The sequence below is a fragment of the Mobula hypostoma genome, unplaced genomic scaffold, assembly GCF_963921235.1.
Source record: "Mobula hypostoma unplaced genomic scaffold, sMobHyp1.1 scaffold_70, whole genome shotgun sequence".
In the NCBI taxonomy this organism is placed as follows: domain Eukaryota; kingdom Metazoa; phylum Chordata; class Chondrichthyes; order Myliobatiformes; family Myliobatidae; genus Mobula; species Mobula hypostoma.
In genome coordinates this window covers 157,131-181,688 of record NW_026948262.1, presented here as the reverse complement: position 1 = coordinate 181,688, position 24,558 = coordinate 157,131, and the positions used below count along the sequence as shown (strand labels likewise).

General features: G+C 59.3%; 1 protein-coding gene across 3 annotated transcripts in view; it reads left to right on the top strand.

Annotated features, from left to right (window-relative positions):
* The window catches only part of LOC134342247 (alpha-2-macroglobulin-like), a 182,923-nt gene that overhangs the window by 82,841 nt on the left and 75,524 nt on the right, over window positions 1-24,558 (top strand). The window contains exons 16-18 of one of the 3 annotated variants that reach the window (XM_063040209.1): window positions 117-266; window positions 1,003-1,099; window positions 10,365-10,536. In XM_063040209.1, coding sequence (XP_062896279.1) covers window positions 117-266; window positions 1,003-1,099; window positions 10,365-10,536 — 419 coding nt within the window. Of the gene's footprint in view, window positions 1-116; window positions 267-1,002; window positions 1,100-10,364; window positions 10,537-12,459; window positions 12,632-24,558 lie in introns of all 3 variants that reach the window. The other 2 variants (XM_063040208.1, XM_063040210.1) reach the window with 2 other exon arrangements.

Below are 24,558 nucleotides of genomic sequence, written 5' to 3'. Positions count from 1 at the left end.
CTCTCTCCCCCTCACTCTCTCCCCCTCCCTCTCTCCCCCTCCCTCTCTCCCTTTCTTTCTCTCTCCCCCGTCCTCTCTCACCGTCTCTCTTTCACTGTGCCTCTCTCTCTGTGCAGATCTACTCCAGCCTGCCAACGGCCGACCTGCATAATTACCATTATCTGGTCATGGAGAGCGACGCCGACTTCTGTGAAAAAGCTGACAGGAACATGTGGGTCCCCCAGTCCAACCAGAAGTCGGTCTTCGACGTCAGTCAGCTGCTCGAGGTGCCTCCTATTTCACAGATAATGAGTTGTGAGGGAGCGGGTGGGACCGAGGAAGGCTGAGGTTTAGAGGGAGATGAAAAATTTCAAGGAAGGACAGTGGGTGGGGGATTGGGAAAAATGGAAGGAGGTGGGGGAGATAAGGGGCAGGGAAAGAAAGGGAAGGGAGGTCTTTTGTACAGAAACCATGGGGGGGGAGAGAGAGAGAGAGAGAAAGAAAGGAAATAGAGAGAGGAAGAGATCTTTGTGAAAAAGTGAATGAGAGAGAGGAGGAGAGAGAGAGATAGAGAAGATAGAATGAGAGACAGGCAGGGGAGGTAAGGAAGCACAGATGAGGGATATATTTGGGAGGGTGTGGGATTGGGAGAGAGAGTGGCAGGGAAGGAAAGAGGAAGAGATCTTCAGGAGAGACAGAGAGAGGAAATGAAGATAGTAAGGTCGAGAGAGGAGGGGAGAGGAAGCAAGGACAGGGGGGGATCTGGAAAGGTGAGGGATTGGGTGAGAGACAGAGTGAGGCAGGGAATGGACGTTGAGGGATAGATCTTTGGAAAGCAGGGTAAGAGAGGGAGGGAGAGGAGGGAAGGAAAGGGGGAGGGTGGAGCTCTTTGGGAGGGTATCAGAGAGAGACACACACACCTCCCTTTCTCTCAGCAAGGTGTGGATGATGCGAGTGCAGAAAAGGGGGGGGGTAAGATGCATGACCTCTGACCTCCCACTGACTCTCTCTTGACCTCCACAGGGAATGGGTCTGAAGATCTTCACTGACCTTGATTATCACGCCCCTGTGGACTGCGAAGCGTACGACGAATGGCCCTATCTCCGCAGAACTTCCGTGGGTAAGTATGGGGGTTGCACGGAGCCACCCTGTCTCCTACCCGAGGGGCATTGCCTCACTATGTGGTGTCACTCGACAAAGGACCCTCACTACTCCAAATGTGATTCTCTCTCACTCCCCAACCATTCGGGATCTCTCGGTCCCGATAGGGAGCGAGGCGAGATCATGACGCAGACGTGGACAGGGGAACGGCCAATGCTGTTTAGCCCGGACAAGTGTGTGACGTAATGGGCAGTCAATTGTAAAGTGACTGGACACAGAAGCATGAATTAGTGCTGGCGTGTAGGGTGATCTTGAAGTGCCAGTCCACAGCTCTCTAATTACCCTCTGTCCATCTCTCCCTACATTCACTCTCTCCTTCCCCACTCTCCCCTTTCCCTCTCTCCATCTCTCCCTACATTAACTCTCTCTCCCTTCCCTCTGTCCATCTCTCCCTTCCCCACTCTCCCCTTTCCCTCTGTCCATCTCTCCCTACATTCACTCTCTCTCCCTTCCCCACTCTCCCCTTTCCCTCTCTCCACCTCTCCCTACATTCACTCTCTCTCCCTTCCCCACTCTCCCCTTTCCCTCTCTCCACTTCTCCCTACATTCACTCTCTCTCCCTTCCCCACTCTCCCCTTTCCCTCTCTCCACCTCTCCCTACATTCACTCTCTCTCCCTTCCCCACTCCCCCCTTTCCCTCTCTCCACTTCTCCCTACATTAACTCTCTCTCCCTTCCCCACTCTCCCCTTTCCCTCTGTCCATCTCTCCCTAGATTCACTCTCTCTCCCTTCCCCACTCCCCCTTTTCCCTCTCTCCATCTCTCCCTATCCACTCTCCCATCTTCCCCACTCTCCCCTTTCCCTCTCTCCACCTCTCCCTACATTCACTCTCTCTCCCTTCCCCACTCTCCCCTTTCCCTCTCTCCATCTCTCCCTACATCCACTCTCCCATCTTCCCCACTCTCCCCTTTCCCTCTCTCCACCTCTCCCTACATTCACTCTCTCTCCCTTCCCCACTCTCCCCTTTCCCTCTCTCCATCTCTCCCTACATTAACTCTCTCTCCCTTCCCCACTCTCCCCTTTCCCTCTCTCCACTTCTCCCTACATTCACTCTCTCTCCCTTCCCCACTCTCCCCTTTCCCTCTCTCCACCTCTCCCTACATTCACTCTCTCTCCCTTCCCCACTCCCCCCTTTCCCTCTCTCCATCTCTCCCTACATTCACTCTCTCTCCGTTCCCCACTCTCCCCTTTCCCTCTCTCCATCTCTCCCTATCCACTCTCCCATCTTCCCCACTCTCCCCTTTCCCTCTCTCCACCTCTCCCAACATTCACTCTCTCTCCCTTCCCCACTCCCCCCTTTCCCTCTCTCCATCTCTCCCTACATTCACTCTCTCCTTCCCCACTCTCCACTTTCCCTCTCTCCACCTCTCCCTACATTCACTCTCTCTCCCTTCTCTCTGTCCTTCTCTCCTTCCCCACTCTCCACTTTCCCTCTCTCCATCTCTCCCTACATTCACTCTCTCCTTCCCCACTCTCCACTTTCCCTCTCTCCACCTCTCCCTACATTCACTCTCTCTCCCTTCTCTCTGTCCTTCTCTCCTTCCCCACTCTCCCCTTTCCCTCTCTCCATCTCTCCCTACATTAACTCTCTCTCCCTTCCCCACTCCCCCTTTTCCCTCTCTCCATCTCTCCCTATCCACTCTCCCATCTTCCCCACTCTCCTCTTTCCCTCTCTCCACCTCTCCCTACATTCACTCTCTCTCCCTTCTCTCTGTCCTTCTCTCCCTTCCCCACTCTCCCCTTTCCCTCTGTCCATCTCTCCCTAGATTCACTCTCTCTCCCTTCCCCACTCCCCCTTTTCCCTCTCTCCATCTCTCCCTATCCACTCTCCCATCTTCCCCACTCTCCCCTTTCCCTCTCTCCATCTCTCCCTACATTCACTCTCTCTCCCTTCCCCACTCTCCCCTTTCCCTCTCTCCACCTCTCCCTACATTCACTCTCTCCTTCCCCACTCTCCCCTTTCCCTCTCTCCATCTCTCCGTACATTCACTCTCTCTCCCTTCCCCACTCTCCCCTTTCCCTCTGTCCATCTCTCCCTAGATTCACTCTCTCTCCCTTCCCCACTCTCCCCTTTCCCTCTCTCCACCTCTCCCTACATTCACTCTCTCTCCCTTCCCCACTCTCCCCTTTCCCTCTCTCCACTTCTCCCTACATTCACTCTCTCTCCCTTCCCCACTCTCCCCTTTCCCTCTCTCCACTTCTCCGTACATTCACTCTCTCTCCCTTCCCCACTCTCCCCTTTCCCTCTCTCCATCTCTCCCTACATTCACTCTCTCTCCCTTCCCCACTCTCCCCTTTCCCTCTCTCCATCTCTCCCTACATTAACTCTCTCTCCCTTCCCCACTCTCCCCTTTCCCTCTCTCCATGTCTCCGTACATTCACTCTCTCTCCCTTCTCTCTGTCCATCTCTCCTTCCCCACTCTCCCCTTTCCCTCTCTCCATCTCTCCCTACATTCACTCTCTCTCCCTTCCCTCTGTCCATCTCTCCCTTCCCCACTCTCCCCTTTCCCTCTGTCCATCTCTCCCTACATTCACTCTCTCTCCCTTCCCTCTGTCCATCTCTCCCTTCCCCACTCTCCCCTTTCGCTCTCTCCACCTCTCCCTACATTAACTCTCTCTCCCTTCCCCACTCTCCCCTTTCCCTCTCTCCATCTCTCCGTACATTCACTCTCTCTCCCTTCTCTCTGTCCATCTCTCCTTCCCCACTCTCCCCTTTCCCTCTGTCCATCTCTCCCTACATTCACTCTCTCTCCCTTCCCTCTGTCCATCTCTCCCTTCCCCACTCTCCCCTTTCCCTCTCTCCACCTCTCCCTACATTCACTCTCTCTCCCTTCCCCACTCTTCCTTTTCTTTTTATCCCTCTGTCCCTACATCCACACTCCTTTCTTCCATACATTCTCCCTTTTCTCCCTATCCATTCTGTCCTCTATTCTCCTTCCCTGTATCACTGCTCTCTACCCTTAAAAACCCTCCGCTTCTTCCCTCCTGCACCTCGCCTGATCTACACACCCTCCCAATGCCCCCTCCCCTTCAACACACTTTCTATCACTGAGCCGCAGGGGTCTGACGGGTGAGATTTTCACACCCCTGTGGAGCGCTACATCACCCCCAACATCTCCGGGTGGGTGTAGACCTGGCATGCTACCCTGAGGACTGGGACAGCGTTACTCAGGGTGCCTAGCGACCTTCCTGATTCCCCCCCACTCCGCCACCACCTCCGTCTCCCCGAAGGGAAGAAATATTTCCCCGAGACCTGCATCTGGGACCTTGTGCCCATCAGGTGCGAACTCGAGGTCTCGGAATGGTGCTCAGGATCTGAAACCCTCCTGGCTGGGAGTCCAAGGAATTATCTTCCCACGGAGCAAGGTCTCCAGACCATCGAACGTCCTCCCCTAACATTGACCGGGGTTTGGGGGGGGACTTTTCTTTTTAGGCATCTGTTAGTCTCATGAGACCGTGGATCTGTGCCTTGGAAGGCTTCCAGGGTGTAGGCCTGGGCAAGGTTGTATGGAAGACGGGCAGTTGCCCATGTCGCAAGTCTCCCCTCTCTCCACGCCACCGATGTTGTCCAAGGGAAGGGCATTAGGACCCATACAGCTTGGCACCGGTGTTGTCGCAGAGCAATGTGCGGTTAAGTGCCTTGCTCAAGGACACAACACGCTGCCTAGGCCAGAGCTCGAACTAGCGACCTTCAGATCACCAGACGAACACCTTAACCACTTGGCCACGCGCCAACACATGGTGACGGAGATGGGAAGGGGTGTAAAGAGGGAGGGGGGGACTCCTATTGCACAAGGATCAACAATGGTGTAATGTGGTGGGGGGGTGAGAGTCCCAGTTTGGGGGGGGCAGTTCACTAAAAGAACAAAGCGTACAGCAGCATTGGGTATCGCGGGGAGAGGGGCGGAGGACAGGCTCGCAGGGCTGGGGGAATGACAGAGACGGAGAACGGTGTCGGGGACGGGCGGGTCGCGGAGACGGAGAACGGCGTCGGGGACGGGGGAAATGACAGAGACGGAGAACGGCGTCGGTGACGGGCGGGTCGCGGAGACGGAGAACGGTGTCGGGGACGGGAGGGTCGTGGAGACGGAGAACGGCGTCGGGGACGGGCGGATCGCGGAGACAGAGAACGGCGTCGGGGACGGGGGGAATGACAGAGACGGAGAACGGTGTTGGGGACGGGCGGGTCGCGGAGACGGAGAACGGCGTCGGGGACGGGCGGGTCGCGGAGACGGAGAACGGCGTCGGGGACGGGCGGGTCGCGGAGACGGAGAACGGCGCCGGGGACGGGGGGAATGACAGAGACGGAGAACGGTGTCAGGGACGGGCGGGTCGCGGAGACGGAGAACGGCGTCGGGGACGGGCGGGTCGCGGAGACGGAGAACGGCGTCGGGGACGGGCGGGTCGCGGAGACGGAGAACGGCGTCGGGGACGGGGGGAATGACAGAGACGGAGAACGGCGTCGGGGACGGGCGGGTCGCGGAGACGGAGAACGGCGTCGGGGACGGGGGGAATGTCAGAGACGGAGAACGGCGTCGGGGACGGGGGGAATGTCAGAGACGGAGAACGGCGTCGGGGACGGGCGGGTCGTGGAGGCGGAGAACGGTGTCGGGGACGGGCGGGTCGCAGAGACGGAGAACGGCGTCGGGGACGGGCGGGTCGCGGAGACGGAGAACGGCGTCGGGGACGGGGGGAATGACAGAGACGGAGAACGGCGTCGGGGACGGGCGGGTCGCGGAGACGGAGAACGGCGTCGGGGACGGGCGGGTCGCGGAGATGGAGAACGGCGTCGGGGACGGGCGGGTCGCGGTGACGGAGAACGGCGTCGGGGACGGGGGGAATGACAGAGACGGAGAACGGTGTTGGGGACGGGGGGAATGACAGAGACGGAGAACGGCGTCGGGGACGGGGGGAATGACACAGACGGAGAACGGCGTCGGGGACGGGGGGAATGTCAGAGACGGAGAACGGCGTTGGGGATGGGCGGGTCGCGGAGACGGAGAACGGCGTCGGGGACGGGGGGAATGTCAGAGACGGAGAACGGTGTTGGGGACGGGCGGGTCGCGGAGACGGAGAACGGCGTCGGGGACGGGCGGGTCGCGGAGACGGAGAACGGCGTCGGGGACGGGGGAAATGACAGAGACGGAGAACGGCGTCGGGGACGGGCGGGTCGCGGAGACGGAGAACGGTGTCGGGGACGGGAGGGTCGCGGAGACGGAGAACGGCGTTGGGGACGGGCGGATCGCGGAGACAGAGAACGGCGTCGGGGACGGGGGGAATGACAGAGACGGAGAACGGTGTTGGGGACGGGCGGGTCGCGGAGACGGAGAACGGCGTCGGGGACGGGGGGAATGACAGAGACGGAGAACGGCGTCGGGGACGGGCGGGTCGCGGAGACAGAGAACGGCGTCGGGGACGGGGGGAATGACAGAGACGGAGAACGGTGTTGGGGACGGGCGGGTCGCGGAGACGGAGAACGGCGTCGGGGACGGGGGGAATGACAGAGACGGAGAACGGCGTCGGGGACGGGGGGAATGACAGAGACGGAGAACGGTGTCGGGGACGGGCGGGTCACGGAGACGGAGAACGGCGTCGGGGACGGGCGGGTCACGGAGACAGAGAACGGTGTCGGGGACGGGCGGGTCGCGGAGACGGAGAACGGTGTCGGGGACGGGCGGGTCGCAGAGATGGAGAACGGTGTCGGGGACGCGGGGAATGACAGAGACGGAGAACGGCGTCGGGGACGGGCGGGTCGCGGAGACGGAGAACGGTGTCGGGGACGGGCGGGTCACGGAGACGGAGAACGGCGTCGGGGACGGGAGGAATGACAGAGACGGAGAACGGCGTCGGGGACGGGCGGGTCGCGGAGACGGAGAACGGCGTCGGGGACGGGCGGGTCGCGGAGACGGAGAACGGCGCCGGGGACGGGGGGAATGACAGAGACGGAGAACGGTGTCAGGGACGGGCGGGTCGCGGAGACGGAGAACGGCGTCGGGGACGGGCGGGTCGCGGAGACGGAGAACGGCGTCGGGGACGGGTGGAATGACAGAGACGGAGAACGGCGTTGGGGACGGGCGGGTCGCGGAGACGGAGAACGGCGTCGGGGACGGGGGGAATGTCAGAGACGGAGAACGGCGTCGGGGACGGGGGGAATGTCAGAGACGGAGAACGGCGTCGGGGACGGGCGGGTCGCGGAGGCGGAGAACGGTGTCGGGGACGGGCAGGTCGCAGAGACGGAGAACGGCGATCCAACACCAACCTGATTTTCCCAATCCCCTTGCATGTTGGAGTCCTTCAATACAATTGTGTCATTACCCTTATTACATGCCTTTTCCAGCTCCCTCTGCAATCTCAACCCCAGATCTTGGCTACTATTTGGAGGCCTCCATATGATTCCTACAATGTTCTCTTTTACCCTTGCACTTTCTTATCTCCACCCACAAAGTGACTCTCCTTTCAATACAAAGTAAACCCTTTGACCCTAAACTCCCAACTATACCTTCTTTCAGCCACGATTCAGTGCGATGCCCACAACGTCATAACGACCAATCTCTGATTGCGCTACAAGTTCGTCTACCTTATTCCAAATGCTATGCACATTTACATACAGCGCCTGCAGTCCTGCATCCTTCGCCCTTTTGAATTTTGCCTCTGATACTATCTAACTCTTTGCCCTGTCTGCATTTGTATCCAACCATTGGCTTGTCCTTCCTTACATTCATCATCCACTTGTGAACCTGTTGGCTCACCCTCAGCTCCATCATACTGGTCCCCATCCCCCTGCCATATTAGTTTAAACCACTCCCGACAGCTCTAGTAAGCCTGCCCGAGAGAATATTGGTCCCCCTCCGATTCAAGTGGAACCCGTCCCTTTTTGTACAGGTCTCTCCTGCCCCAATTATTCAGAAATCTGATTCCCTGCCCTCTACTCCAATCCTTCAGCCACGCATTTATCTGCCACCTCATTCTATTCCTATCCTCACTGTTACATGGCACAGGCAGTAATCCCGAGATCACTACCTTTAAGGTGCTGCTTCTCAACTTCCTTCCTAACTCCCTGTATTCTTTCTTCAGGACCTCCTCCCTTTCCCCTTCCTACGTCGTTGGTGGCAATATGTACTGTACATGACTTCTGGCTGCTCCCCCAGGATATTGTAGGGGGGGGGGCTGTTGGAACAGGGCTCCCTGAGCTGTGGGAACACCTCAGCACCCGGTTTGAGCAAACTTCCCATTCACAATCTCTTGAGACCATTCGACCTATACATTTCTCTGACGTTAAATGTACCTTTGAAACCTTGAAACCCTCTGATGTCCCCCTTCCCGGGGCACACCCAGAGCTTTTCATCGCAGGGTCTGGTATTCCAGGCTTAACAATAAACAGGCTTGTTGCTGGGGATCTGGGATGACTGGGACATCCCTTGGATGTCCTACATAGTTCACCCATGTCCGTCTCACCCCCAAGTCCCTGGCTTGCAGCAAGTCTCACTGAAGAAAAGGTCCGGGAGTATTTCCCAGAGACCTGGATCTGGGATCTGGTCCCCATCAGGTAGGGACCCCCCTGACCTGGAGATGGGACCCGGGGAAACATCTCCCCATGAGGCAGAGGGACTCCGCGCCATCGAAGGTCCCACCGGGACCCGGGTCTGGGGAGCGTCCGTCACGGAGAGAGATCGCTGTGGGGACCTGGCAGAGTAACGGCGGGGTGTAGGGTCCAGGGGGAGGGGGAGATCTGAGGTACAGAGTGAGTGAGGGTCAGAGGGGCCTTGAAGATCACAGGAGAAAGGCTGGGGAGGGTGAGGGTGATGAAGACGGGGAGGGGTGTGGGAGGGAGAGAGTGATGGAGAAAGGGAGGGGTGCAGAGGATGGAGGAGTGTAGGGAAGGGAGGAAGTGACAGAGATGGGGAGGGAAGGTGCGATGGAGATAGGGAGGGGTGTCGGGGAGGAGTGGGTGATGGGGACGAGGGAGTGCTGTAGGGGCCAATACTGCCACTCTCTGGTTTCTGCCACAAAGCCAATGTCCGATCCATTTCACTGCCTTGTCCTGACTGCTGAGTGACAGAGCCTTCCTGACCAGTCTCCCTTGTCCGATCCCTTGCTAAGGTCCACGTAGGCAACATCCACTGCCTTGTCTTCATTCACTTTCCTGGTAACGTCCTTGAAAAATGCTGAGGCTGGGCACGGCCTACCATGTGGAAAGCCATCCCCAATCAATCCCTGTCTATCCAGTCCAGTGCAGTAGAATACTTTCCAGTACCTGCTGGGGTCAGGCTCACTGGCCTATAGTTGTTGGGCTGATACCTATGGTCTCTGTTAAACAACAGAACAACATTGGCGATCTCCCAGTCCTCTGGCTCTTCTCCTGTCGCTAAGGGTGATATAAGAATCTCTACTCGGGCACCTCCCCCCCACCCCCTCAGCGTCTCCCACAGAGTCCGAGGGAATTTCCTGTCTGGTCCTGGGGATTTATCCACCCTAACTTACCTGAAGACAGAGAGTACCTCCTCCTCCTCTGTAATACAGTCCATAGCCTCATACCATTTAGAAACATAGAAAACCTACAGCACAATACAGGCCTTTCGGCCCACAAAGTTGTGCCGAACATGTCCCCACCTTAGAAATTACCAGGGTTACCCATAGCCCTCTATTTTTCTAAGCTCCATGTACCTATCCAAAAGTCTCTTAAAAGGCGCTATCGTATCCCCCTCCACCACTGTTGCCGGCAGCCCATTCCACGCCTCACTTCTATAGGGCCCTGTGTCCTCCTCCTGCTTGAATGCCGATGAAAATATTCCATTTAAGATCCCCCCCGCCCCCGCAATCCCCACCCCACCATCCCTGTCAGCTCCAAGCACAGAAGACGGTTCTGATCTCCCAGAGGATCAGCTTTGTCCCTTGGATTGCCTTTGGTCTCGGCCTATCCGCACAGGCCCTTAGGATTAGCAGCTGAAGCAGGTTGCAGAGACGTGGAGGGGTTTCAGCGGCCGGCGGTGGCGAGGCAGATTTGAAGTGGTGTAGGGGCAGGGAGGGGTGACGGAGACGGGAGGGTGAGGGGAGGGGTGAGTGAGGTAGTGAAGGAGTCGAGGAGAGGTGAGGGAACAACACTCCCGAAGCTGTTGGAACTCCACAGTACCCAGTATGAGGGACCTTCCCATTCACAATCTTTTCAGACCAGTTGACCCTCCCAGGGCCACCCCAAACCTTTCACTCAGTGTTTAATATTGCAGGCTTTCGAACCCATGTAACTGACCGGAAAAGAGGGCCAAGACCTGTTCATTTCAAACTCGCACTGCATAAGCCGGCCAGTCCCTTGGCTCGTGAGCCTGGGACGCATCTCCCTGAGGAAAAGGTCCGGGAATATTTCCCAGAGACCTGGATCTGGGACCTGGTCCCCCTCAGGTAGGGACCCCGCCGACCTGGAGATGGGACCCGGGATCCGAGAGTTCGCTCGCTGGGGTCCCGGGGAAACGTCTCCCCATGAGGCAGAGGAACTCCGCGCCATCGAAGGTCCCACCGGGACCCGGGTCTGGGGAGCGTCTGTCACAGAAAGAGATCGCTGTGGAGAGCTGGCAGAGTAACGGGGGTGTAGGGTCCAGAGGGGAGGGGGAGATCTGAGGTACAGAGTGAGTGAGGTTCATACAGGGAGGAAAGAGTGGGGGTCACAGAGACATAGAAGTGGATAGAAGGGTGATGGGGCTGGAGGACATCATGGAGACGGGGAGGGGTGCAGGGGAGGGAGGGGGTGATGGAGACGGGGAGGGGTGGAGGGATGACAGAGACGGGGAGGGAGGGGGTGACGGAGACGGGGAGGGGTGGAGGGATGACAGAGACGGGGAGGGAGGGGGTGACAGAGACGGGGAGGGAGGGGGTGACGGAGACAGGGAGGGGTTCAGGGGAGGGAGGGGGTGACAGAGACGGGGAGGGGTGGAGGGATGACAGAGACGGGGAGGGAGGGGGTGACGGAGACGGGGAGGGGTGTAGGGGAGGGAAGGTGCGATGAAGATGGGAGTGGTGTAGAGGACGGAGGGGGTGACGGAGACGGGGAGAGGGTGACGGAGACGGGGAGGGGTGCAGGGGAGGGAGGGGGTGACAGAGACTGGGAGGGGTGTAGGGGAGGGAGGGGTGACGGAGACGGGGCGGGGTGTAGGGGAGGGAATGGGTGACAGAGACGGGGAGGAGTGCAGGGGAGGGAGGGGGTGACGGAGACGGGGAGGGGTGTAGGGGAGGGAAGGTGCGATGAAGATGGGAGTGGTGTAGAGGACGGAGGGGGTGACGGAGACGGGGAGAGGGTGACGGAGACGGGGAGGGGTGCAGGGGAGGGAGGGGGTGACAGAGACTGGGAGGGGTGTAGGGGAGGGAGGGGGTGACGGAGACGGGGCGGGGTGTAGGGGAGGGAATGGGTGACAGAGACGGGGAGGAGTGCAGGGGAGGGAGGGGGTGACGGAGACGGGGAGGGGCGCAGGGGAGGAAGGGGGTGACAGGGGTGAGATGTAGGGGCCAGTAGTGGGTTACGATCTACTGACATTCTCTGGTTTCTGCCACAAAGCCAATGTCCAATCCATTTTACTGCTGAGCGACAGAACACTCCTGACCAGCCTCCCGTGTGGGACCGTGTCCAATCTCTTGCTGAAGTCCATGTGGACAACATCCACTGTCTTGATCCATCAACTTCCCTGGAAATGGCCTGTACGGTTGGTTAGGCATGATCTACCTTGCTGGCCTCCCCTAATCAGTCCCTGTCAATCCAGGTCCATCAGGACAGCTTCCGATAACTTTCCCACTGCTGATGTCAGTCTCGCTGGACTATAGTCCCCTGGTTATACTTGGAGACTTTGTTCAACAACATCGTCCAATCTTCTGGTACATCACCGGTGGCCAAGGGCGATTTAAGTATCTCTGCCATTTGGAACTTGTCTTCCACTGGGTCTGAGGGCAAGTGCAGGTTTGAGACGTGGGGTCGGCTGTATCGGCTGGGGGGGGCCGGGCGGTGCGGTTTACAGACGCTGGCAGGAATGTAGGGGCAGGAGGGGATGGCGGAGACAGAGAGAGGTGTTTAGGGCGTTATAGAGACAGGGAGCTCTTGGCTGGAAGGGAGAGGAGTTCTGCCCAGAGGGGGTTTAAAGAGCCTGGCAGGGTTGTCAATGCCATAAGGAGAGGGCTTACAGAGACGGAGGGTTGGGGTGACGTAGGACAGCGTGCCCTCAGCTGTGGAACCCTGCACCACCCAGTCTGTGGGATCTTCCCATTCACAAGCTCTTGGAGCCCATCGGAGCCTCAGCCTCCGGCCAGCCCAAACGTTTCATGAGGTATTTCACGTTGCAGGTTTTGAAATGCGGGAAATGTCCCCAATGCTACGTTTCAGCGCACCTGTACCAGCGCCCCCGGGTGCTGTGATGGTCACTGCCTACAGCCCTGGGCAAGGAGCACGTCTCCCTGAAGAAAAGGTCCGGGAATACTTCCCGGAGACATGGATCTGGGAGCTGCTGCCCGTCAGGTAGGACCTTCCCGAACTCGCTGGAACCCCGGGGAAAACACCTCCCATGAGATGGAAGGTCTCCGCACCATCGAAGGTCCCAACAGGGCACTGGTCTGTCACAGAAAGGGATCTCTGTGGGGACCTGGCGGAGAGGAAAAGCGGGGCGTAGGGTCCGGAAGGGAGGGGAAGATCTGAGTTTCAGAGAGACTACATCATCCGAGAGGAGAGGATGGGGGTGACGGAGAAAGTGAGTGTAGGGGATGAAGCAGATGACGGAGACGGGGAGGGGTGCAGTGGAGGGAGGGGGTGACCGAGACGGGGAGGGGTGCAGGGGAGGGAGGGGGTGACCGAGATGGGGAGGGGCGTATGGGAGGGAGGGGGTGACGGAGATGGGGAGGGGCGTATGGGAGGGAGGGGGTGTAGGGGAGGGAGGGGGTGACGGAGACGGGGAGGGGTGTAGGGGAGGGAGGGGGTGAAGGAGACGGGGAGGGGTGTAGGGGAGGGAGGGGGTGACGGAGACGGGGAGGGGTGTAGGGGAGGGAGGGGGTGTAGGGGAGGGAGGGGGTGACGGAGATGGGGAGGGGCGTATGGGAGGGAGGGGGTGTAGGGGAGGGAGGGGGTGACGGAGACGGGGAGGGGTGTAGGGGAGGGAGGGGGTGATGGAGACGGGGAGGGGTGTAGGGGAGGGAGGGGGTGACGGAGACGGGGAGGGGCGTATGGGAGGGAGGGGGTGTAGGGGAGGGAGGGGGTGACAGAGACGGGGAGGGGTGCAGGGGAGGGAGGGGGTGACCGAGACGGGGAGGGGGTGGCAGAGATGGGGAGGGGTGCAGTGGAGGGAGGGGGTGACCGAGATGGGGAGGGGTGCAGGGGAGGGAGGGGGTGACGAAGACGGGGCGGGGCGTATGGGAGGGAGGGGGTGTAGGGGAGGGTGGGGGTGACGGAGACGGGGAGGGGTGTAGGGGAGGGAGGGGGTGACAGAGACGGGGAGGGGGTGACGGTGATTGGGAGGGGTGTAGGGGAGGGAGAGAGTGACGGAGACAGGATGAGGTGTAGAGGAGGGATGGGATGACAGAGATGGGGAGGGGTGTAGTGGAAGGAGGGAGTGATGGAAACCGGGAAGGGTGAGGGGGCATACAAGATCATAAGATATAGGAGCAGAAGTGGGCCATTCGGCCCATCGAGTCTGCTCTGTCATTCAATAATGGGCTGAGCCAATCCTATCAGTCATCCTCATTTCCCCACCATCACCCCATATCCTTTGATACCCTGGCTAATCAGGAACCTATCTCTGCCTTAAATACTCCCAGTGACTTGGCCTCCACAGCTGCTCGTGGCAACAAATTCCACAGATTTACCAACCTCTGACTAAAGTAATTTCTCCCCATCTCAGTTCTAAAAGATCATCCTGCCCTCTTATCCTAGACTTGTCAATAGACAATAATAGACAGTAGGTGCAGGAGTAGGCCATTCAGCCCTTCGAGCCAGCACCGCCATTCACTGTGATCCTGGCTGATCATCCACAATCAGTATCCAGTTCCTGCCTTATCCCCATAACCTTTGATTCCGCTATCTTTAAAAGCTCTATTCATCTCTTTCTTGAAAGCATCCAGAGAATTGGCCTCCACAGCCTTCTGGGGCAGAGCATTCCACATATCCACCACTCTCTGGGTGAGAAAGTTTTTCCTCAACTCCGTTCTAAATGGCCGACCCCTTATTCTTAAACTGTGGCCTCTGGTTCTGGACTCACCCATCAGCGGGAACATGCTTCCTGCCTCCAGCATGTCCAATCCCTTAATAATCTTATATGTTTCAATAAGATCCCCTCTCATCCTTCTAAATTCCAGTGTGTACAAGCCCAGTCGCTCCAATCTTTCGACATATGACAGTCCCGCCATTCTGGGAATTAACCTTGTGAACCTACGCTGCACTCCCTCAATAGCAAGAATGTCCTTCCTCAAATTTGGAGACCAAAACTGCACACAGTACTCCAGGTGTGGTCTCACCAGGGCCCTGTACAGCTGCAGAAGGACCTCTTTGCTCTTATACTCAATTCCCCTTGTTATGAAGGCCAACATGTCATTAGCTTTCTTCACTGCCTGCTGTACTTGCATGCTTGCTTTCAGTGACTGATGCACAAGAACACCTAGATCTCGTTGTGCTTCCCCTTTTCCTAACTTGACTCCATTTAGATAATAATCTGCCTTCCCGTTCTTACCACCAAAGTGGAAAACCTCAAATTTATCCACATTAAACTGCATCTGCCCACTCATCCAGCCTGTCCAAGTCACCCTGCATTCTCAGAACATCCTCCTCACATTTCACACTGCCACCCAGCTTTGTGTCATCGGCAAAATTTGCTAATGTTACTTTTAATTCCCTCATCTAAATCACTAATATACATTGTAAACAGCTGTGGTCCCAGCACTGAACCCTGCGGTACCCCACTGGTCACCGCCTGCCATTCCGAAAGGGACCTGTTAATCGCTACTCTTTGTTTTCTGTCAGCCAGCCAATTGTCACAGTTGTGGAGCATTAGGGTGGACCCAACAGCAGGACAAACACGTTTTGTAGCGTTAACATGAAGAGAGTTTATTAATCGTGACAAGGAAAGCAGGGAAGCAAGGATTGTTCAGAGGGAGATCACAGAGTGAGCAACGCAGAAGCCGGAATAAGCACGGCCAGACTCAGACTTGGACTTGGAACTCGGAATATCAGAAACCTGCACCTTTCTCAGACTCAGCACACAGAACAGAGCCGGGACTCGACCCTCCTCAGACTCAGGACACAGAACAGAGCCGGGACACGATCCTCCTTAGACACAGAAAACAGGACACCGAGCCGGGTCTCGACTCTCCTCGGACACAGGGCACCGAGCCGGGACTCGACCCTCCTCGGACACAGGACACAGGACACCGAGCTGGGACTCGACTCTCCTCGGACACAGGACACCGAGCCGTAACTCGACTCCCCTCGAACACAGGACACAGGACACCGAGCCGGGACTCGACTCTCCTCGGACACAGGACACAGGGCACCGAGCCGGGACTTGACCCTCCTCGGACACAGGACACAGAACAGAGCCGGGACTCGACTCTCCTTGGACACAGGACACAGGACACCGAGCTGGGACTCGACTCTCCTCGGACACAGGACACAGGACACCGAGCTGGGACTCGACTCTCCTCGGACACAGGACACCGAGCCGGGACTCGACTCTCCTCGGACACAGGACACAGGACACAAAGCTGGGACTCGACTCTCCTCGGGCACAGGACACAGGACACCGAGCCGGGACTCGACTCTCCTCGGACACAGGACACTGAGCCGGGACTCGTCTCTCCTCGGACACAGGACACCGAGCCGGGACTCGACCCTCCTCGGACACAGGACACCGAGCTGGGACTCGACTCTCCTCGGACACAGGACACCGAGCCGGGACTCGACTCTCCTCGGACACAGGACACAGGACACAAAGCTGGGACTCGACTCTCCTCGGGCACAGGACACAGGACACCGAGCTGGGACTTGACTCTCCTCGGACACAGGACACCGAGCCGGAACTCGACTCCCCTCGAACACAGGACACAGGACACCGAGCCGGGATTCGACTCTCCTCGGACACAGGACACTGAGCCGGGACTCGTCTCTCCTCGGACACAGGACACCGAGCCGGGACTCGACCCTCCTCGGACACAGGACACAGGACACAAAGCTGGGACTCGTCTCTCCTCGGACACAGGACACAGGACACCGAGCTGGGATTCGACTCTCCTCGGACACAGGACACCGAGCCGGGACTCGACCCTCCTCGGACACAGGACACAGGACACAAAGCTGGGACTCGACTCTCCTCGGGCACAGGACACAGGACACTGAGCTGGGACTCGACTCTCCTCGGACACAGGACACAGGACACCGAGCCGGAACTCGACTCCCCTCGAACACAGGACACAGGACACCGAGCCGGGACTCGACTCTCCTCGGACACAGGACACAGGGCTGGAACTCGATCCTCCTCGGACACAGGACACAGGACACCAAGCCGGGACTCGACTCTCCTCGGACACAGGACACAGGGCCGGAACTCGATCCTCCTCGGACACAGGACACAGGACACCGAGCCGGGACTCGACTCTCCTCGGACACAGGGCAGAGCCGGGACTTGACTCTCCTCGGACACAGGACACAGGGCACCGAGCCGGGACTCGACTCTCCTCGGACACAGGACACCGAGCCGGGACTCGACTCTCCTTGGACACAGGACACCGAGCCGGAACTCGACTCCCCTCGGACACAGGACACAGGGCACCGAGCCGGGACTCGACTCTCCTCGGACACAGGACACCGAGCCGGGACTCGACTCTCCTTGGACACAGGACACCGAGCCGGGACTCGACCCTCCTCGGACACAGGACACAGGACACCGAGCCGGAACTTGACTCCCCTCGAACACAAGACACAGGACACAGAACAGAGCCGGGACTCGACTCTCCTCGGACACAAGACACAGGACACAGAACAGAGCCGGGACTCGACTCTCCTTGGATACAGGACACCGAGCCGGGACTCGACCCTCCTCGGACACAGGACACAGGACACAGAACAGAGCCGGGACTCGACTCTCCTCGGACACAGGACACAGGACACAGAACAGAGCCGGGACTCGACTCTCCTCGGACACAGGACACAGGGCCGGAACTCGATCCTCCTCGGACACAGGGCACAGGGCACCGAGCCGGGACTCGACTCTCCTCGGACACAGGGCAGAGCCGGGACTTGACTCTCCTCGGACACAGGACACCGAGCTGGGACTCGACTCTCCTCGGACACAGGGCACCGAGCTGGGACTCGACTCTCCTTGGACACAGGGCAGAGCCGGGACTCGACTCTCCTCGGACACAGGGCAGAGCCGGGACTCGACTCTCCTCGGACACAGGACACAGGACACAGAACAGAGCCGGGACTCGACTCTCCTCGGACACAGGACACAGGGCCGGAACTCGATCCTCCTCGGACACAGGGCACAGGGCACCGAGCCGGGACTCGACTCTCCTCGGACACAGGACACAGAACAGAGCTGGGACTCGACTCTCCTCGGACACAGGACACAGGGCCGGAACTCGATCCTCCTCGGACACAGGGCACAGGGCACCGAGCCGGGACTCGACTCTCCTCGGACACAGGACACAGGACACCGAGCTGGGACTCGACTCTCCTCGGACACAGGGCAGAGCCGGGACTTGACTCTCCTCGGACACAGGACACAGGACACCGAGCTGGGACTCGACTCTCCTCGGACACAGGGCACCGAGCTGGGACTCGACTCTCCTTGGACACAGGGCAGAGCCAGGACTCGACTCTCCTCGGACACAGGACACCGAGCCGGGACTCGACTCTCCTTGGACACAGGGCAGAGCCGGGACTCGACTCTCCTCGGACACAGGACACCGAGCCGGGACTCGACTCTCCTCAGACACAGGGCACCGAGCTGGGACTCGACTCTCCTTGGACACAGGGCAGAGCCGGGACTCGACTCTCCTCGGACACAGGGCAGAGCCGGGACTCGACTCTCCTCGGACACAGTACACAGGACACCGAGCTGGGACTCGACTCTCCTTGGACCCAGGACACAGAGCCGGGACTCGACTCTCCTCGGACACAGGACACCGAACCGGGACTCCACTCTCCTCGGACACAGGACACAGGACACCGAGCCGGGACTCAACTCTCCTCGGACACAGGACACAGGACACCGAACCGGGACTCCACTCTCCTCGGACACAGGACACAGGACACCGAGCCGGGACTCAACTCTCCTCGGACACAGGGCAGAGCCGGGACTCAACTCTCCTCGGACACAGGACACAGGGCACCGAGCCGGGACTCGACTCCCCTTGGACACAGGACACAGGACACCGAGCCGGGACTCGACTCTCCTCGGACACAGGACAGAGCCGGGACTCGACTCTCCTCGGACACAGGGCAGAGCCGGGACTCGACTCTCCTCGGACACAGGACACAGGACACCGAGCCGGGACTCGACCCTCCTCGGACACAGGACACCGAGCCGGGACTCGACCCTCCTCGGACACAGGACACAGGACACAAAGCTGGGACTCGACTCTCCTCGGGCACAGGACACAGGACACCGAGCTGGGACTCGACTCTCCTCGGACCCAGGACACAGAGCCGGGACTCGACTCTCCTCGGACACAGGACACCGAGCCGGGACTCCACTCTCCTCGGACACAGGACACAGGACACCGAGCCGGGACTCAACTCTCCTCGGACACAGGGCAGAGCCGGGACTCGACTCTCCTCGGACACAGGACACAGGACACCGAGCTGGGACTCGACTCTCCTCGGACCCAGGACACAGAGCCGGGACTCGACTCTCCTCGGACACAGGACACCGAACCGGGACTCCACTCTCCTCGGACACAGGACACAGGACACCGAGCTGGGACTCAACTCTCCTCGGACACAGGGCAGAGCCGGGACTCAACTCTCCTCGGACACAGGACACAGGGCACCGAGCCGGGACTCGACTCCCCTTGGACACAGGACACAGGACACCGAGCCGGGACTCGACTCTCCTTGGACACAGGGCAGAGCCGGGACTCGACTCTCCTCGGACACAGGGCAGAGCCGGGACTCGACTCTCCTCGGACACAGGACACAGGACACCGAGCTGGGACTCGACTCTCCTCGGACCCAGGACACAGAGCCGGGACTCGACTCTCCTCGGACACAGGACACCGAACCGGGACTCCACTCTCCTCGGACACAGGACACAGGACACCGAGCCGGGACTCAACTCTCCTCGGACACAGGGCAGAGCCGGGACTCAACTCTCCTCTGACACAGGACACAGGGCACCGAGCCGGGACTCGACTCCCCTTGGACACAGGACACAGGACACCGAGCCGGGACTCGACTCTCCTCGGACACAGGACAGAGCCGGGACTCGACTCTCCTCGGACACAGGGTAGAGCCGGGACTCGACTCTCCTCGGACACAGGACACAGGACACCGAGCCGGGACTCGACCCTCCTCGGACACAGGACACCGAGCCGGGACTCGACCCTCCTCGGACACAGGACACAGGACACAAAGCTGGGACTCGACTCTCCTCGGGCACAGGACACAGGACACCGAGCTGGGACTCGACTCTCCTCGGACTTAGGACACAGAGCCGGGACTCGACTCTCCTCGGACACAGGACACCGAGCCGGGACTCCACTCTCCTCGGACACAGGACACAGGACACCGAGCCGGGACTCAACTCTCCTCGGACACAGGGCAGAGCCGGGACTCAACTCTCCTCGGACACAGGACACAGGGCACCGAGCCGGGACTCGACTCCCCTTGGACACAGGACACAGGACACCGAGCCGGGACTCGACTCTCCTCGGACACAGGACAGAGCCGGGACTCGACTCTCCTCGGACACAGGGCAGAGCCGGGACTCGACTCTCCTCGGACACAGGACACAGGACACCGAGCCGGGACTCGACCCTCCTCGGACACAGGACACCGAGCCGGGACTCGACCCTCCTCGGACACAGGACACAGGACACAAAGCTGGGACTCGACTCTCCTCGGGCACAGGACACAGGACACCGAGCTGGGACTCGACTCTCCTCGGACACAGGACACCGAGCCGGAACTCGACTCCCCTCGAACACAGGACACAGGACACCGAGCCGGAACTCGACTCCCCTCGAACACAGGACACAGGACACCGAGCCGGGACTCGACCCTCCTCGGACACAGGACACCGAGCCGGGACTCGACCCTCCTCGGACACAGGACACAGGACACAAAGCTGGGACTCGACTCTCCTCGGGCACAGGTCACAGGACACCGAGCTGGGACTCGACTCTCCTCGGACACAGGACACCGAGCCGGAACTCGACTCCCCTCGAACACAGGACACAGGACACCGAGCCGGGACTCGACTCTCCTCGGACACAGGACACAGGGCACCGAGCCGGGACTCGACTCCCCTCGGACACAGGACACAGGACACTGAGCTGGGACTCGACTCCCCTCGGACACAGGACACAGGACACCGAGCCGGAACTCGACTCCCCTCGGACACAGGACACAGGACACCGAGCCGGAACTCGACTCCCCTCGAACACAGGACACAGGGCACCGAGCCGGGACTTGACCCTCCTAGGACACAGGACACAGGGCCGGAACTCGATCCTCCTCGGACACAGGGCACAGGGCACCGAGCTGGGACTCGACTCTCCTCGGACACAGGGCAGAGCCGGGACTCGACTCTCCTTGGACACAGGGCAGAGCCGGGACTTGACTCTCCTCGGACACAGGACACAGGACACCGAGCTGGGACTCGACTCTCCTCGGACACAGGACACAGGGCCGGAACTCGATCCTCCTCGGACACAGGACACAGGACACCGAGCTGGGACTCGACTCTCCTCGGACACAGGACACCGAGCTGGGACTCGACTCTCCTTGGACACAGGGCAGAGCCGGGACTCGACTCTCCTCGGACACAGGGCAGAGCCGGGACTCGACTCTCCTCGGACCCAGGACACTGAGCTGGGACTCGACTCTCCTCGGACACAGGACACCGAGCCGGGACTCGACTCTCCTCGGACACAGGGCAGAGCCGGGACTCGACTCTCCTCGGACACAGGGCAGAGCCGTGACTCGACTCTCCTCGGACCCAGGACACAGAGCCGGGACTCGACTCTCCTCGGACACAGGACACCGAGCCGGGACTCGACTCTCCTCGGACACAGGACACAGGACACCGAGCCGGGACTCGACTCTCCTCGGACACAGGACACAGGACACCGAGCCGGGACTTGACTCTCCTCGGACACAGGACACAGGGCACCGAGCCGGGACTTGACCCTCCTAGGACACAGGACACAGAACAGAGCCGGGACTCGACTCTCCTCGGACACAGGACACAGGGCCGGAACTCGATCCTCCTCGGGCACAGGGCACCGAGCTGGGACTCGACTCTCCTCGGACACAGGGCAGAGCCGGGACTCGACTCTCCTCGGACACAGGGCAGAGCCGGGACTTGACTCTCCTCGGACACAGGACACAGGACACCGAGCTGGGACTCGACTCTCCTCGGACACAGGGCAGAGCCGGGACTCGACTCTCCTCGGACACAGGGCAGAGCCGGGACTCGACTCTCCTCGGACACAGGACACCGAGCTGGGACTCGACTCTCCTTGGACACAGGGCAGAGCCGGGACTCGACTCTCCTCGGACACAGGGCAGAGCCGGGACTCGAATCTCCTCGGACCCAGGACACTGAGCTGGGACTCGACTCTCCTCGGACACAGGGCACCGAGCTGGGACTCGACTCTCCTTGGCCACAGGGCAGAGCCGGGACTCGACTCTCCTCGGACACAGGGCAGAGCCGGGACTCGACTCTCCTCGGACCCAGGACACAGAGCCGGGACTCGACTCTCCTCGGACACAGGGCACCGAGCTGGGACTCGACTCTCCTTGGCCACAGGGCAGAGCCGGGACTCGACTCTCCTCGGACACAGGGCAGAGCCGGGACTCGACTCTCCTCGGACCCAGGACACAGAGCCGGGACTCGACTCTCCTCGGACACAGGACACCGAGCCGGGACTCGACTCTCCTCGGACACAGGACACAGGACACCGAGCCGGGACTTGACTCTCCTCGGACACAGGACAGAGCCGGGACTCGACTCTCCTCGGACACAGGACACAGGACACCGAGCTGGGACTCGACCCTCCTCGGACACAGGACACAGGACACAAAGCTGGGACTCGACTCTCCTCGGGCACAGGACACCGAGCTGGGACTCCACTCTCCTTGGACACAGGACACAGGACACCGAGCCGGGACTCCACTCTCCTCGGACACAGGACACAGGACACCGAGCCGGGACTCAACTCTCCTCGGACACAGGGCAGAGCCGGGACTCAACTCTCCTCGGACACAGGACACAGAGCACCGAGCCGGAACTTGACTCCCCTTGGACACAGGACACAGGACACCGAGCCGGGACTCGACTCCCCTTGGACACAGGACACAGGACAGAGCCGGGACTCGACTCTCCTCGGACACAGGACACAGGACACCGAGCTGGGACTCGACTCTCCTCGGACACAGGACACCTAGCCGGGACTCGACTCTCCTCGGACACAGGACACCGAGCCGGGACTCGACTCTCCTCGGACGCAGGACACCGAGCCGGGAGCCGACTCTCCGTGGACACAGCACACAGGACACCGAGCCGGGACTCGACTCTCCTCGGACACAGGACAGAGCCGGGAGTCTTCTTTTAGACAGAGGACGCTGAACACAGAGACAGGATTTCCCAACTCAGAGTAGCGGCAAACGGCCGGACCTACTCAGCGGAGATGAGGACACGAGGAGATGGTACGACACAACGATAGACTATTCATACTTTGACACGAAATGGCTCCAAGTAGTGGCAAGCCCTTGACGTGGCCCAGGAAGTACAGACAGCAGCTCTAGTCTCACTCTGGCAGGTTAACTGGACGGACCCGCTCCGGCGAGGTAGCCTAGCGGCTCGATCAGGCAAGTTAACTTAACAGGCTGGCTCCGGTGAGGAGAGGTGACTGACCGGCACTCGCTTCGGGGAGAAGACTGGAGTAGCTCCGGCGATGCCACTTGGCTCGTTCCGGCAGGGTGATTTTCTCGCACTTGCTCCGGTGACGACTGATGACGATCTAGCAGTGAGTAGCTGTAAGCCCGACACTAAATACTGCTCGTTCAGCAGAGACTCGAGTGCCTTTAATTACAGAGCCCGGGAAACACGGGGTAACAATGAATCAAGAAAAACAAGGAGTCAACGGTCCTGATCGTGACACAAAGTAAATTTACAGGGACCCAGGGAATAACTGATCAGGACCGTGACAAGACTCTCCTACCATGGGAAATAACTTTGCCATATCGAATTTGTGCAGGCCTTTTAACATTCGGAATGTTTCTATGAGATTCCCCCCCCCCCCCATTCTCGTGAATCTTCTGAACCCTCTCCAATGTCAGTGTATCCTTTCTAAAATAAGGAGCCCAAAACTGCACACAATACTCCAAGTGTGGTCTCACGGGTGCCTTATAGAGCCTCAACATCACATCCCTGCTCTTATATTCTATACCTCTGGAAATGAATGCCAACATTGTATTCGCCTTCTTCACAATCTGGAAGTTAAACTTTCGGGTATCCTGCACAAAGACTACCAAATCCCTTTGCATCTCTTCATTTTGAATTCTCTTCCCACCTAAGTCATAGTCTGCCTGTTTATTTTTTCCACCAAAGTGCATGACCATACACTTTCCAATATTGTATTTCATTTGCCACTTCTTTGCTCAATCTCTAAGCTAACTAAGTCTCTCTGCAGGCTCTCTGTTTCCTCAACACTACCCGCTCCTCCACCTATCTTTGTATCATCGGCAAACTTAGCCACAAATCCATTAATACCGTAGTCCGAATCATTGGCATACATCGTAAAAAACAGCGGTCCCAATACCGACCCCTGTGGAACTCCACTAGTAACCAGCAGCCAGCCAGAATAGGATCCCTTTATTCCCACTCTCTGTTTTCTGCCGACCAGCCAGTGCTCCACCCACGCTAGTAACTTCCCTGTAATTCCATAGAACAGAAAGCCTACAGCACAATACAGGCCCTTCGGCCCACAAAGCTGTCCTTACTTTAGGGTTACCCATAGCTCTCTATTTGTCCAAGCTCTATGTACCTATACAGGAGTCTCTTAAAAGACCCTATCGTATCCGCCTCCATCACCATAACCGCCAGACTATTCCAAGCACTCACCACTCTCTGCGTAAAAAAACTTACCCCTAACATCTTCGGCCCTTCAAGCCTGCACCGCCATTCAGTATGATCATGGCTGATCATCCAACTCAGAACCCTGTACCAGCCTTCCCTC